This window comes from Ahaetulla prasina, chromosome 8 (genome assembly GCF_028640845.1).
Source record: "Ahaetulla prasina isolate Xishuangbanna chromosome 8, ASM2864084v1, whole genome shotgun sequence".
NCBI lineage: Eukaryota > Metazoa > Chordata > Lepidosauria > Squamata > Colubridae > Ahaetulla > Ahaetulla prasina.
In genome coordinates, this window is record NC_080546.1 from 27,244,635 (window position 1) to 27,261,838 (window position 17,204).

Consider the following 17,204-nt stretch of genomic DNA (forward strand, 5'->3'; position numbering starts at 1 on the left):
TCTAAATCATTTATTAGAGCAGATTCTATTACAGATGTCTGCAATTACATCAGTAATCATCAGTAATGTATCATATGTAGTAAATATGAAGAATAAATAACACCACCAGAGAGAACTGTTTCCAGAAATCAAAAAGTAAAAAAATAATCCCAAATTGAAAATAGAGCCAAGATTAAGCCAAGTGAAAAGTAATTAATTACTGCAGTGTCATAAAAATACATTTTGAAGGTTCCTATGAACCATTTTTTAAACCATTTCCCCGAAAACAGGACAGGGTCTTATTTTCTTTTGATCCCCCCCAAATAAGGGCTTCGCTTTATTATCAGGGGGTCTTATTATTTTGAGGGTACAGGAGGCGGCAAGCATGGGACTGGATGTCCCGTTGCTGCTGTCACCTCCCCTCCCTGTTCTTCATGCCAACCGAGGGACCCAACACATCCCGTCCCACCCCAATGGAAAAAGCTGCTTCCCTTCCCCACCGTCTCTTTATCAAGAGGGGTGGTATGTGGGGCGGGAGAGAAGCAAGACATGTGGAGCAAGTTGTGGCTCCCTTTGCCATCTCTTCTTCCCCCCCCCCTCGCCAGGCATGACAGGGTTCCTGCCCCTTGCTTAGCCACCCACCCCCTTTAGGGATGCAATTTGGGGTGGCAGGTGGGGCGGGTGAGAAGAAGGATGCAGGTCTTACCTTTCAAGCTCTGTCGCTTTCCTCACCATTGTGTTGAGGGAAACATGCTGTAAAAGAAAATATTGTGAGTTCGAGAAGTTTGAATTTGTGAGAAGCTTTTCTTTTACTTGTGTTTCCCTGGACACAATGCATTTAGAAAGACATTTCCATGGTTCCACGTTATCACTTCTGAATAAGGATGTCCAAAAATGTTGGATTTGTCATATTTCACTCAATATTCTAATTCTATATACTAAAATATTTGCCAAACTCATGTTACCATTCTTACATTTTCATCACCATCATGGATCAAAATTTAAAAGTGCAGAAGTTTTTGTTTGCTTGGTTGATTTTTTTTGGCTGCATTTCAGCAAGTTTGATAGAATCAGATAAAATGTTCCTGGAGAGATTAGTTCTCTTTTATTTTAACTGGCAACCCTGTAAAATGCAAAGTCACTTCCAAGTCTGTCTTGCACAATTTTGTGGTAGGAAGATTTGAATTTATTTCTGCTTAAGTCAGATGGTAAGCAGGGAGGAACACAGAGAGGAAATTATGTGGCACCTGCAAAAGTTTGTTCATGTAAAGTTGGATATAACTCAATAGGTTTAGCATAACATATCCTTATTGACATTTTTAGTGGTGGTTTTATTATGAATTTCTAGGTGTGAGCCAAAACTCTAGTTGCAAAGAATATTTCCTAAAAAAAAAAAAACACAGCCTGCCCCAAATATCTTCTATAAAAATATCAAGTTTGTTTCCAACTGTTTCCAAGAAATAGTTGTCTGTGTATTAATATCCAGAAATTTAATGGACACATACAAGCAATTAAATGATGACTTAGTTATCCTTTGTCATATATGTGATGTATAATCATAAAAAAAGTAAAGGAGTCCTTGTGGATTTTATTCCACTAATCATTACTGATTAGGGGACAGAGTGCATCTCCATTTCAAGACCATTGAGCCAGAGCTGTCCAAAGACATTTCCACAATCATGTGGCTAGCATGATGTCACAAAGCTCTGTTACCTTCCCACTGAAGTGGTACCTATTTATCTACACATTGCATGTTTCCAACTGTAAGGTTGGCAGGAGTTGGGGAGAGAATGGGAGCTCACCCGGTCGCTTGGCACTCGGATCTCAAACCTGGGCTGCCGGCCAACAAGGCCAGCACCTTAGTTGCTGAGCCACCACCCTACTTCACCCCTAAATAATAATACATATGATTATTTTTAAAAATTGGCAACATTTTAATGATCTTAAGAAATAGTTCATAACTTGAACGTTGCATTTTCAACATCAATTATTAACATATCTGAGTAGAATAGCTATTGATGAGAATTCTAGGGCTTGAATTCCACCCAGACCATGAAATTAGAGAAGGCTGATTAGCCCTAAAGTCTGTTGCCCTAATTTATTTTCAAGTGTAACTGAGACAATGTTTAAATAGAATCTTTCTATTTTGCAATTGGGAGATTACATGATGTCAGGATTGTAATAAGATTATTGTTCTACAGTCAGACCAAATATTGTTTTACATAGTGACTAGTCTTACATAGTGATTAGTCACAATCTTAGGAATCTCGTAATGTCATTATGTTTTCCTGTAATGGATTCTTCAAATTATATTATTCAATTATTGTTTCAAATCATATCGCTTCCCATTGCAAATTCATGACTGCATGGCGTGAATTTATGACTCTGCATATCTAACAACAAACTGTACAAAACCATGTAACAATAAAAACATCATACAGTACATATAGTCAGGATATTAACTATGGTCAGGATAAAAGAAACAACAAATCAGCATAACCACTGTGCAGGCTGGGTCATGTGATATATGCTATATGAGTAAAATGCAGTCATGGCCGAAAGTGTTGGCACCCCAGAAGTTTTTCCAGAAAATCAAGTATTTCTCACAGAAAAGTATTGCAGTAACACATGTTTTGCTATACACGTTTATTCCCTTTGTGTGTATTGGAACAAAACAAAAAAAGGCAGGAAAAAAAGCAAATTGGACATAATGTCACACAAAACTCCAAAAATGGGCTGGACAAAATTATTGGCACCCTTTCAAAATTGTGGATAAATAAGATTGTTTCAAGCATGTGATGCTCCTTAAAACTCACCTGGGGCAAGTAACAGATGTGGGCAATATAAAAATTATACCTGAAAGCAGATAAAAAGGAGAGAAGTTCACTTAGTCTTTGCATTGTGTGTCTGTGTGTGCCACACTAAGCATGGACAACAGAAAGAGGAGAAGAGAATTGTCTGAGGACTTGAGAACCAAAATTGTGTAAAAATATCAACAATCTCAAGGTTACAAGTCCATCTCCAGAGATCTAGATTTGCCTTTGTCCACAGTGTGCAACATTATCAAAAAGTTTGCAACCCATGGCACTGTAGCTAATCTCCCTGGGCGTGGACGGAGGAGAAAAATTGATGAAAGGCTGCAACGCTGGATAGTCCGGATGGTGGATAAGCAGCCCCAAACAAGTTCCAAAGAAATTCAAGTTGTCCTGCAGGCTTCAGGAGCATCGGTGTCAGTGCGAACTATCCGTCAACATTTAAATGAAATGAAACGCTATGGCAGGAGACCCAGGAGGACCCCACTGCTGACACAGAGACATAAAAAAGCAAGACTACAGTTTGCCAAAATGTACTTGAGTAAGCCAAAATCCTTCTGGGAAAACGTCTTGTGGACAGATGAGACCAAGATAGAGCTTTTTGGTAAAGCACATCATTCTACTGTTTACCGAAAACAGAATGAGGCCTACAAAAAGAACACAGTACCTATAGTGAAATATGGTGGAAGTTCAATGACGTTTTGGGGTTGTTTTGCTGCCTCTGGCACTAGGTGCCTTGACTGTGTGCAAGGCATCATGAAATCTGAGGATTACCAAAGGATTTTGGGTCGCACTGTAGAGCCCAGTGTCAGAAAGCTGGGTTTGCATCCGAGATCTTGGGTCTTCCAGCAGGACAATGACCCCAAACATACGTCAAAAAGCACCCAGAAATGGATGGCAACAAAGCGCTGGAGAGTTCTGAAGTGGCCATCAATGAGTCCAGATCTAAATCCCATTGAACACCTGTGGAGAGATCTTAAAATTGCTGTTGGGAAAAGGCGCCCTTCCAATAAGAGAGACCTGGAACAGTTTGCAAAGGAAGAATGGTCCAAAATTCCGGGTGAGAGGTGTAAGAAGCTTATTGATGATTATAGGAAGCAACTGATTTCAGTTATTTTTCCAAAGGTTGTGCAACCAAATATTAAGTTAAGGGTGCCAATAATTTTGTCCAGCCCATTTTTGGAGTTTTGTGTGACATTATGTCCAATTTGCTTTTTTCCCCTGCCTTTTGTTGTTTTGTTCCAATACACACAAAGGGAATAAACATGTGTATAGCAAAACATGTGTTACTGCAATACTTTTCTGTGAGAAATACTTGATTTTCTGGAAAAATTTCTGGGGTGCCAACACTTTCGCCCATGACTGTATGTCACAATAGTTTCATATCTTAAAATAAGGACCCACACACTATTATGTGGATAATTAATCTCATTCAGGGATTATTCTTTTCCGTTTTCATTTAAAGGATTTGAAATTTAATAGTAGTCTCCTACTCCATCTCTCATCCAAGACTATTTCAGGTGACAAAGTGAATACAAAGGACAATTGATTAGAGATAGCTATGCTATACATGAAAGAACAGTCTCTCCCTTTTTCCTTAATAATTCACTTCATTTGAGCTGTTTATTTCTGTTTAATTATTTGGTCCATTACTTCTGTTATCATGTTGTCTATCAAAAATGTTCCTATTAGTGCCAGTTCTTCTGTATGGCCAACATTATAGTGCATCTGATGATAGGTTATGACTGCTCAAGAAATCTGCAGTGGGATTCTTTCAGGTGTTATTTCATGCAACTTTATTGAAAGAGAATTATTTGTAAAGTTATATTCATTGCCAGGACTTTATAAAACTGGCTTGTAAGGTCAAGACATGTTATGGTAATTCATGGTGATCCATAAGCCACTTTACTCTGGTCTATAAGTTAGAATATAATTATTCAATCAGCCCCGTTCTCACATGGTCCATTGAGAATCAAGATATTATCAAGCACTCTTCCCTATATTTGACAGCAGGGAGATCCAAGTTCCTATATTTTCATAAATGATCTTTTGGAAATTTGTGACTGAAACTAAATTAAAACTCAGTCCATTGATGATGCCAACTGGAAACTTTTCACTTTATGTGAAACAAAAGATTTCCATTCACGATTCACATAAACTAATTTTTTATCCATTCCAATTTACCTTTTAGCAATTACCGTATTTTTCGCTCCATAAGATGCACTCCCCTCCCCAAAAAAGGATGGTGCCAATTCTTTGGTGAATAGCAGCTGGGCTGCAGCAGTGGGGTCTTCTACAGTGCTGAACCCTGTCTCTTCTGTCTTTGTCATTGCCTGTCTCTTTTCTGCAGTGTAGGAGTCAATAGGCAGAGCTGGCACATGAAAGGACACCTATCTGTGGTCCTCTCAGACTCTGCCTGATATGTTTTTTCTTGTTTTCCTCCTCTAAACATAGGTGCGTCTTATGGAGCGAAAAATATGATGTATGTTATGCTCTTATGGAGCATTACAGTCCATTGCTTTCTCCATTCCTTTCCGCAGCACTTTTTAAAAAAGGTTTGCAAAATGTCTACCTCGTACCCCAGTTTCTCCAGCTTGGAGTTTATCAGACATCTATCTGTTTTCACAAAGGTTAGGGTTTTTTTTTACTAGCGATTGCCTTTGCACAACCAATAATGATTTAGAGTTTGTGAATTAAGAATAGATCCTATGAATTTTTAAAGAGAAAAGTGGATTTGAGACTATTCATTAACTTTCTGCTGAAATTGTTTCCAATTTAGGGTTAGGGTTAGGATTGAGATTAGGGTCTTGGCATCTTTTTGTTTGTCATGGCATGCCTAATCAATTTTACTATATTATATAATATATTGGTTGAATCAGTGTTGATGAGGATCTGGCTTGGTGGGCATGGCAGGGAAGGATATTGCAAAATCTCCATTCCCACCCCACTCTGGAACCAATCAGAGGTGGTATTTGCTGGTTCTCCAAACTACTCAAAATTTCCGCTACCGCTTCTCCAGAACCTGTCAGAACCTGCTGGATTTCACCCTTGAGTTGAATTAAATATTTGCAGAATCTTCTATTATCCAGTTGTCTGCTACTGATACAATAGTGGATCTCTTTTCCTAGATATGTCATTACATCTATTGTAGCTCTTTGAGGTAGTTTGTTACATGACATCTTGAAAGCTGCTGTTCGGGCTTGACCTCATCCTTTATTAAACTTTATCAACTGGACACAGGAGCTTGATTATGCTGCATTTATGTGGATTGTTGTTTTGTTATTATTGTTAAGGTTTTATTAAGGTAAGGTGACGGCAGTTCCCCACATATGTACTAGAGAAAGCAAGTATCTGGGTCTACCCAAATGCAGCTCAGCTTTATAATCTTTATAATCAATCAATGCAAGTACAAGATAATTTATTTATTTATTTATTTATTTTATTTATTTAGTTATTTCGTCAAATACATATTAAATAATATATATAAGCATAAAATGAATACAACTAAAGGGAACATTAGGACAGGAACGGTAGGCACGCTGGTGCTCTTATGCTCTTAATTATCAATACCTAGTTGAATCCTTGATATAACTCCAGTTATTTTATTTTTATTTTATTTTATTTATTTATTTGTCACAACAGCATATGTAAGCATAAGCATGAAATAACTATATGATATATAAGTATATATATAAGCATAAGTATTAAAAAAACTATACAAATTGGATACAATCAAAGGGGACATTGGGACAGGAATGGTAGGCACATTGGTGCTCTTATGTACACCCCTTACAACCAAAATTGGAGTGGTTCACATTAAGCTTAAATTGAAGCTGAAGTACTACTCTTCAACAGGAAGGACATTGTAACAGATTATTCTATGAGTTAAACTCAGGTCATATCGAAGGTGGCGGAGTTCTAAATTTTATAAACCCAGTATTTCTAGTCTGGTGGCATAAGAAATTTTGTTGTATTCAGAGGAGTGGAGAACTCTTTTTGTAAAATATTTTTGGACACGCACAATTGTATTAATGTCCGAAATGAGGTGTGGGTTCCAGACAGGCGAGCTGTATTCAAGAATTGGTCTAGCAAATGTTTTATATGCTCTGGTTAGTAGTGTAATGTTTCTGCAGAAGAAGCTACGCAAGATTAAGTTTACAACTCTTAAAGCCTTTTTTGTGATATAGTTGCAGTGGGCTTTGGCACTTAGATCATTTGATATGAAAACTCCAAGGTCTTTAACGGGGTGGGGGGTCATCTACAAGGTAATGTCAGTCGAGTTTGTATTTAGTGTTCTGATAAAGTCAAGGTCTTTTTGAAGGGTAGCCGTATTGTTGGTAGTGTTAAATAGTTTAACATCATCAGCGAAGAGAACACAATTACTTATAATATGGTCACAGAGGTCGTTAATGTATAATATGAAGAGTGTTGGTCCTAGAACGCTGCCTTGGGGGACAACACTATTGATAGGAGCGGGATTTGTTAGGGCACTGCCTATTTTGACCACTTGTTGTCTGTTTGACAGGAACGTTGTTATCCAATTATGGAGGGGTCCGGAGATGCCGTAGGATTTTAGTTTTAGGAGAAGTTTGTCATGTACCACTGAGTCAAAAGCTTTACAGAAGTCTATGTAAATTGCATCTATTGCTTTGCCTTGACCAAGATTTGTAGTCCATATGTTTTTGCAGTGAAGAAGTTGTAAATTACAGGATAATTTTTTTCTGAAACCAAATTGTTTATTACAGAGTAGGTTGTTTGTTTCCAGGTGGAAGGTAATGGATTGGTTGATGATTGAATCCATTTGCAGGTGACGCAGAAATTGGTCTATAATTTTCAACTAGGCTGGGGTCTCCTTTTTTGAAGACAGGGATGACCATGGCTTGTGACCATAGTTTGGGAAGGGAGCTGGTCCTGAAAATTTTTTCAAGGATTAGGCTTAGGGGTTCTGCTATATTAGTGGAAAGTTTTTTTAAGAAGTAAGCACATAGACCAGTGGTTCTCAACCTGTGGGTCGCGACCCCGTTGGGGGTCGAATGACGATTTGCCAGGGGTCGCCTAAGACCATAGGAAATATGGGAAGTATACTTGTGAGTCGAAGAAATGCGGTCCAATGGTTGACTTCACAAGCCATCTGCAGGCTCTTCAAATCGCTAGCCAAATTCGGCTTCAGGCGCGATGAATTAAAAAAGAGAGAAATCTTTGCTCTGATGTCTCCCTCTCAAGCCAGCTGCAATCGCTCCCAATCGCTAGCCTAATCTGGCTTCAGGTGCGATAAACTTAATAGGGGAGGAGTCTCCGCTTTAATGCCTCCGTCCTCAAGGCAATCGCAAGCAGTTCAGATCGCTAGCCAATACGGCTTCAGGCGCGATAAATTTTAAAAAAACAGTTTGCCGCTTTCCCCCCCCTCTGCGGCTGCTGAGGCGCGCTGAGATCGCTGTCTAAAAAAATAATTTTACGGTTGGGGTCGCCACATCGTGGGGAATTGTATTAAAGGGGTCGCAGCACTATAAAGGTTGAGAACCACTGGCATAGACCATCAGGTATGCAATAGTTAACCAATATATTAATGTCTACCCCTCTTAAGGAGAAAGAAATCTCTTGGCATATTGTATTCACACAATTTCCTGCTATTGTTTTTTAATTCATAAGCACAGCAGCAAAAGTTCACACAGTAATATCATAGCTAGCAAGCTTGATTCTGTCTTTCATATTAGCTATTTTTTTTCAATTATAAGCAGGACTAAATGCTATGGTGCTTTAAAATAGAATGATCTAGAAGCCTAAGTAGGTTGTTTTTGTTTGGTTTCCAAAACTGCCTTTAAGTTTACAAAATGGAAAAAATAATAGCTTCAAGGAATGGGGTTTTTATTTAGAAATAGCATTAAGGAAAGCATTAAACTGTCTCTGTTGCATTGTGTTTCTGATATGAAATAGATCTACAGACCAAAGCAGTGAGTTTATCAGTATTTTGTCGAGTTTAGACTATAAAAAGATTAAGAAATACCAAACACAGCTCTTTATTTTAGTATGTAAATTGAATATTAAACTAACTAGATATCCTAAACTTCCAAATCGTTACTTTCTTTTGTAATCATGTCCTAATATCTATAAGAACAGAATATACTATTAATTTAAATACAGCCAGTTAACATTTAGCAATCCTGTTTAGATTAGTGCCCTGAAAAGTAGTTAGAAAACAGACTGAATGTATTTAAAAGTCTCCATGGTGTAGACATAACACAGGAAATAGATACAGTAGATATAACATGCATATAATTAAAATAACATTTTGTGAATTTTTTATTGGTGTTTACAAATAATGGTTATCTTCTTATGTGTATTTGTGAGATACCTAATCAAAGTTTACAGTAATAAATTATTGTTTTTTGTTAATATAAATAAAAGAAAATCATTTTAATATATATACTGTACCTTATAGACCAAATTAGAAACAGAAAGGCCACATTCAGTGTTATAAGTTAAGTCTACTTAAGCCGCTGAACCGTAGGTCATTCCCAAGTATTTGGACTGCTGAAGTCTAGTACAGGTAGACCTGGACTTACAGCAATTCATTTAGTGACTGTTCAAAGTTACAACGGCACTGAAAAAAGTGACTTATTATCGTTTTTCACACTTGTGACCTTTGCAGTATCCCTGTGATCAATGTAATTAAACTCATACGCTGTGATCAATGTAATTAAACTCATAAACTCGTATTTATGATGGCTGCAAATATCCCAGAAGTCATGTGATCACCTTTTGTGACATTCTAACAAGCAAAGTCAGTAGGGAAACCAGATTTACCTAACAACTGTGTTACTAACTCAACAACTGCAGTGATGCACCTAACAATTGTGGCAAGAAAGCTCATAACAGAGGCAAAACTCACTTAGTCTTGCTTAGCAACATAAATCTGGGGCTTAATTGTTTTCATAAACCAAGGACTACCTGTACAGCTATTGTTTTTAAAATGTAGGCCATGCATACAGTTGAAACCTACATTTTTGGCTAGCTCTTGGGGAACTAGTTAGTAATTGTAACTATACCATGTTCATATCATAAATTACCACTACATATATGGAACGTTCAGGAATAAGCAGGTTCTTGGCTCAGATTTTATAGTACACTTTTACAGGGGTGTCCAAACTTGGTCCCTTTAAGACTTGTGGACTTCAACTCCCAGAGTCCCTCAGCCAGCAAAGCTGGCTGAGGAACTCTGGGAATTGAAGTCCACAAGTCTTAAAGGGACCAAGTTTGGACACCCCTGCTTTAGAAATACCATCCTGGGTTTGAGAAGAACTTTGTGTGTGTAACTTGCCTTAAATACTGTATTGTGCTGCAGTATAACATCATTCTACTTTGTCATGTTTTGTGCAAATCCATCTGAATGTTAAAACATTTATAAAACTCTCGTGATAAAATGTAGCTGTCTTTTGGAAATATAAGTAATATATATATTCTACATTGTTAGAATAAATATGTATTTACGATCTTATGAATAGTGAAAAGCAGAACTTTTTAACTATTACAATAGCCATTCCACATTTTTATTACTTTGTACAACTTGATCATAATATTGTCACTTGTGTGCTCTCTCCGAGGGGGGGGGAGAGATACAGACAGACAGATAGAATTAAAGGTCTCTGCTTTTGTGGGTTTTTTTTAAATCTGGCACTAAAAGACTTCTTGAAAGAGGCATCAATCAATCGTTTTGATTTATGTTATCCTTGGTTTTATGTTTATCTGTTAAAATCAGCTGTTTATATTTAGCCAAAGTTCATCCACAAACAATCTTTCCTTGGATTGGAATTGGAATGTTAGAAATTGCTGGCATTTTAGAGATATTTTGTTACTAATTATGATGACAATATAATTTTATTTTTGGCTGTTGACAGTAAGAAACATTACTAGGATCTCAGTGATAGAATTTTAGAGATTGAGTTCTTCTCCATACTGTTTTGTCTTACACTCTTAAGGGTATGGTGAGTTAAAATGGTACTTATTGTAAAATGACTCCCACAGGGTGAATTGTTCTTTCCCACAGGCTTTGAAATGCTTTTTAATTACCTAACAAAACATGATTAGCCACAGTGGCTAGGAATTCCCTGAGTTTTTCAATGATCCATTAGTGATTCTCTCGTATTTTTAATTTCAATTCTAAAGTGAGAGGGAAGATGGGTAACTGAAGGGGTATCATTTGTGAAACTTTACAACAGTTTTATGGTTTTCTATTATTTATAACTATAAATAATAATCTATGACATCTAAGATAGAGTTATTGACTAAAACATGTATTCATTTACTATATAGTAAGTATAGCAAACCAGAAAAAGGGAATGTTATATTGTTTGGTTTTGGTCTTGGTCTTGGTTATAATGGATGGGTATATCTAATATGTTCTTCTTGCTATTCATGAATCTTTGTCCAAATAACTTAAAGTGACAAGATCAAGAAATTAAGAAATATGGTTTAGGAATATGAAGAATTGTATATCTAATATGTTCTTCTTGCTATTTATGAATCTTTGTCCAAATAACTTAAAGTGACAAGATCAAGAAATTAAGAAATACGGCTTAGGAATATGAAGAATTGTTAGTAAGAAATACAAAAAAAGGAAAACAGAAAACAATTTTACGAACTTTTTGTCAGATCTTCAAATATTTTTAAATAGAAAGAATTAGAAAGAAAGTTCATTTTTTTTTGGACTTTTAAATTAAACGCACTAGATCGAATGACTCAAATTAGCATTAGAGTTTGTTGCTATGTATTGCTTTATCAGAAGTTATAGAAATGTCTCTTGAGAATTAAATAAAATTATGTACCAAAGGGAAGAAACTGTCCCTTCAGTGAAGTTCTCACTGATAGCTGTTTTCATAAAGTTTGTTTTGGTTTTATTTCAATTAGTTTCCCAGATTAAAAATAAAGTTATGAAAGGGAACCTAGTCAGAACATTATTTTATTTTATTTGTTAGATTTATACTCTTCTCTTTCTTGATGTGTCAAGGTATTTTAATAGCCATTTGGCCTTTCCAGGAAATAATTGAAAAAGCTGTATAGAAAAAGGCATTATTCTCCCTCTTGAAATCTTTTAAGAACTTATCTTAATAGAAAACAATTTGGCTCGAAGCGCTAAAGCAAACAATAAGAGTTAAAAACATTGTAATGCCATTCTGTCCTGAATTACATTTTAAATCAACTTTTCAAGCATTGATTGTCTCTCATGATCCCTCTTCCATATCTTAGGAGGTGTAGTACCAATTTAAGGGATATTCCCCAAATTGTTAAAGACAGTCACAACATATAGTTAACTTAGATGTATTGGCTATTGTTCTTGCATGACAAGTTAAAGTAGAAGGAATTACAGAAATAAAATGTTTTATCTTAGGGCACAAATTATTCTTTTAATAATGCAAGTCTGGTTTTTATTCTTATGATTTAAATTACAGTTCCTGTTTATGGTCATTGTCTAAATTGCTGTACATTTGTGAAGGAAAATTCTACTTTTCACCAAAAAAAATCCAAACATTAAATACGGGCTGTGTTTTGCAATAAGTTATAGCCATTTGCAGAACACTGCCAAACATAGTAAAAGTTTAGCATTTCATAAAGCCAATGGGAGAGAAAAGAAAACTTATTGAGGCTGCTCTGGAAGAGTTTTTTTAAAATCTACTGTTACTGTTGCCATCATTTTTAATCTGACTCTGATATTTTATCAGTTTTGTTAAGATTTAAAATCTGTGTTATACTATTCATATTGGTTCTGCTGCCTCAAGACAATGCATTTTTAAAATAAATAGTTTTGAATTATGTTCTATAATATGCTCACTGCTGCAATGAGAGTGACAAGGATATGGAATAGATAGTTGGATGAACCCAAATATATCCTTTTCATCTTTTGGGGGGATCTTTTTGTAAGCCATTATTGTTCAGTAGTGCTGGAAGTCTCATGTTTGAAATATATAAACTTCAGTGGAGTGATTACAGGCAGTCCTTGACGTACGACGGTTCATTTAGTGCCCATTCAAAGTTACAACGGCACTGAAAAAGTGACTTAGGACCCTTCTTCACACTTATGACCATTGCAGTTCATGTGATCAAAATTCAGACCCTTGGCAACTGACTCACATTTATGACAGTTGTGGTGTCCCAGGGTCACGTGATCCCCTTTTGTGACCTTCTGACAAGTCAATGGGGAAGCCAGTTTCATTTAACAGCCATCTTACTTGCTTAATGACTGGAGCTATTCGTGTAACAACTGTGGCAAGAAAGGTTGTAAAATGGGGCAAAACTCACTTAACATATGTTTCACTTAGCAACATAAATTTTCAGCTCAATTGTCATAACTCGAGGACTACCTTTATAATTAAGTGTAGACAGTGTGCTTCATGCAAACCTTGATACAGCTAAAACTTGGCTTCTTCGATTAAAAAGAACTTATGCATAGTGGGGACCTCTGCTGGAGATAAATAATTTCTGGTTTTCTTGTTAATTGTGGGTTTCTTGAAAAAAAGAAATCAAACTGGACCTTAATTTTGATGAACAAACATTTCTTTTTAAAAATGAAATAGGAAATATTGTAATCTGCCATGTAGTGCATTTTGTGACTTCTGAACGTTGCATAAGGAACCAACAATAGTAGTGGCTGACATTTAATCCTTAGTAAACTGAAAGTACATAAATAAACTTATTTGTGTGCAAATTATTTTCGTATCAGATTACATTGTCAGATGAAACCAGGGTAGTAGAAAGAAGGAAGTTCTGTTAAGTGCTAATCGGGATCACACTTAGAATTTGTGTGGGGATTGTACAGAAAATAATAAGGATGTAGACCAGACTGGGAGTCAGTAGATATCTTGGAACAATGCAATAGCAAACTACTTTTGTTTTGGCAAAGAAAATTATGCAGATGTGTCAGAGAAATCAACAGAACTTAAGCTTACTTGGAAAGCTGACTTACTGTACAAGCCATTTTCAGCAAGTTTATTCTTTCCTCCTTTTTTCACCATATGAAATCCGAACTACTCCTGCTAAACCATAAAAATAAATCAGTTGCCAATCAGAATAAGTAGTTAAATCAGTGGTGTCAAATTCACAGCCTGCGAGCCAGATGTGTCATGCCCACCCCCATTTTAGCGAAGGGGAAAAAAGTCAAGATACGTCATGTGACAACACAAGTTTGATACCCCTCAGTTAAATGATTCTAAAAAGAAACCATCTTTTCCTCAGTCTTTATATTTCTGTTTCTCATTCTTAGGAAAGATGTCTGCTGATCGCGCTTTGAGGAAACAACAGCAGCTGAACAATCTAATCGCTTTAGTGACAAAACTGGCTAAACCTGGAGATGTAATTGTGGATTTTTGCAGTGGTGGGGTAATGTAGTAACATGCAATCTCAATTACTTTTCACATATACACATATATATACAAGTATACTAACAAGCTACAAGACAGAGGCAAACTGATTAGTGATTCATTGGCTTTCATGTCTCTATCGATATTTTGTTACAATATATTGCATATAAGGATATGCAAAATGTTCCATACCCATACCACAGATTTCAATATTTCATGCCCAAGCTGAAGCATACATCTCTTGATACATTGAGCAAAAGAGTATTTTTTTCAGAGACAGAGGTTGTTTTGAGGTTTACAACAGAAGTGATATGGAAATACGCAGTAAAAAAATCATTGCCAGAAGGAACAAGTGCACAAGCCAGTCAGTGGTGGGCTGCTCAGTTTGCAGTGGTTTGGGAGAAACTCTAGCTAAGATTCTGTGCAGTTCAGAGAACCCCCAAATCCCTCTCTTGGCTGGCCCCACCCACGAGTCCCCATGCGGCTAGTTTTGGATGCAGATAACTGCAGGGTGCGTGTGGAGGCTCTGGGAGGGCGAAAAATGGGCCTACCAGAAGTTCGGGAAGAAGGCCTCCGGAGTCTAAGGAGGCTGTTTTTGCCCTTCCGGAGGCTTGAGGAAAGCCTCTGGAGCCTGGGGAGGGAAAAAACTCCCTCCACCATGGTACAGGAGGCCGACTTGGTCATGCCCACCATGGCCACGCCCACCCAGCAACCAGGCAGAGAACCCCTTGCTAAAATTTTTGAAGCCCAACCCTTAAGAAGGTTGGAGTCCAGAGTAAGATGATTTCTTGAGAGAGAGAAGTCCCAGGCACGCCAGCCTTACCTTACTTAATCCTGTAAAATCACTTTGAGATCCATCCAGATTTTGTTTCCTTAAATAATGAAAACATCCCAGATTTTGCTTTATGATGAACCATGGCTATTCCAAAATTCTTCTGGAACTTATGTAGTGTTCATAAGTTCTTCTGGAACTTATGTAGTGTTATGTAGTTCAAAATAAAGCATATTTTCCATTTAAGCACATGCCCAATTGTAAAATAGTGGCTATGTAGAATTAAGATTTACTTCTTCATTTCTTGTCTTGAACAGGGCCATGTTGGAATTGTTCTTGCTTATATATTACCACTGTGCCAGGTAAAGTACCAATAAAATAGATATTGCTAATTCAAAATTTCATATCTGCAATTGGGTATTATTTATAGTAGTATGTTTTTCAAGTACCTTTTCACCTTTTTCTGGATATTTTTTCTAACTAATCATAATGTACCATCCTTCAATAATAATACTGTCCAAGTTTATAGAACATTATTTCTAAGAAAAAAATCATTATCAGTTTTCTGTATGTTTTTAAAATAACAAAATAATAATGTTTGTGAGAACATACATTTTTATGCCTCTTAATAGTTCCCATTTAAAATAATTCCTATAGATAGTTAGTGAAAAAGACAAAATTAGTATATCCAGGCCGAAAGCAAAGTTAACATTTAGGTTAGCCTAAATATGACAGATTTTATCCATAAGTGATCAGCTGATTGTGGGGAGATATCAGTTTAATAATTAATTAGCAATATTAGAACAAGTTCAGAAGATTCTCTAATAAAATTTGAAGAGCAGTCCTCTGGTGCAACAGTCTATGTCAGGGATAGTCAACCTTTTTATACCTACCGCCCACTTTTGTATCTCTGTTAGTAGTAAAATTTTCTAAACACCCACCGGTTCCACAGTAATGCACCATGTATTGTTGTCTGTCCATGCCTCTCGCACATCGTGGATTGGGGGTGGGGGTGGGGGTGCCGGCTACTAGCTCTGCTTGTCGGTTACAGCTGGGTGGTGTGGGGGGAGATGCGCAAGCTATTCTGGGACGAGGCTCTTTTGTTTGTGGTCACACTATAGCGCCATTTAGTTTCACTTATATAACGTGAACTAAACTTATGCATGGATGATACAAATAGTATATTTTCAGAAATTTAAATTGTCATGGGGAATTTTATGAAAACCTAATTAAAAAAAAGGAAAGTGCTTCAGTATCAGACAAAACCCCTACCGCCCACCTTGAAAGCTGGAATGCCCACTAGTGGGCGGTAGGGACCAGGTTGACTACCACTGATCTATGTAAATATAATATGCACAACAAAATACTGCTTCCCTGCTGCATTTGTCAAGGAACTACCAAGGAGAAAATCACACAACTCCAACAATACTGGCAGAACATGCTACTGCATATAAAAGGAAACAAACCTCACACTCAACTAGCACTGATGATGTTACCTAGTTGGGTAGTGAAACATCTGCTGGCAAGCAGATAACCGCCCGGCCACCCTGTTTCGGGTGACCCGCTCTCTCCTTCAACAGGGAGAGCGGGATGACCCGTTGCAGGGACGTGCCGAGGAGTTTAATGGTTATCTATACGATAAAATCGTTCAGCTTCGGGATGGTCTGGATCAAAATTGGGTGGATCCGGGTGGGATGTCGGAGGGCTGTCTTGTTGAGACTGTTTGGGATGAGTTTGACCCTGTGGCTCCCGAGGATATGAACAGGCTGCTGGGGAGGTTGAACGCCACCACATGTTTACTGGACCCGTGCCCCTCCTGGTTGGTGCTGGCCACACGGGAGGTGACACGAGGCTGGCTCCAGGGGATTACGAATGCTTCCTTGTTGGAGGGGATCTTTCCGGCCGCCTTGAAAGAGGCGGTGGTGAGACCTCTCCTTAAGAAGCCTTCCCTGGACCCAGCTGTATTAGGTAATTATCGTCCGGTCTCCAACCTTCGCTTCGCGGCGAAGGTTGTAGAGAGTGTGGTGGCATGTCAATTACTTCGGTACCTGGATGAAACTATCTATCTAGACTCGTTCCAGTCCGGCTTCCGGCCCGGTTACAGCACTGAGACGGCTTTGGTCGCTTTGGTTGATGATCTCTGGAGGGCCAGGGATAGGGGTTAGTCCTCTGCCTTGGTCCTATTAGACCTCTCAGCAGTTTTTGATACCATCGACCATGGTATCCTGCTGCACCGGTTGGAGGGATTGGGAGTGGGAGGCACCGTTTATCGGTGGTTCTCCTCCTATC

At 37.6% G+C, this 17,204-nt stretch overlaps 1 protein-coding gene across 6 annotated transcripts in view; it reads left to right on the forward strand.

Moving 5' to 3' along the window:
- The window catches only part of GSTCD (glutathione S-transferase C-terminal domain containing), a 54,383-nt gene that overhangs the window by 18,626 nt on the left and 18,553 nt on the right, over nt 1–17,204 (forward strand). For all 6 annotated transcript variants that reach the window (XM_058192874.1, XM_058192876.1, XM_058192875.1 and 3 more), the window contains 2 exons: nt 14,047–14,162; nt 15,233–15,277. In XM_058192874.1, the coding sequence (XP_058048857.1) occupies nt 14,047–14,162; nt 15,233–15,277 (161 nt within the window). The remainder of the gene's footprint in view (nt 1–14,046; nt 14,163–15,232; nt 15,278–17,204) is intronic.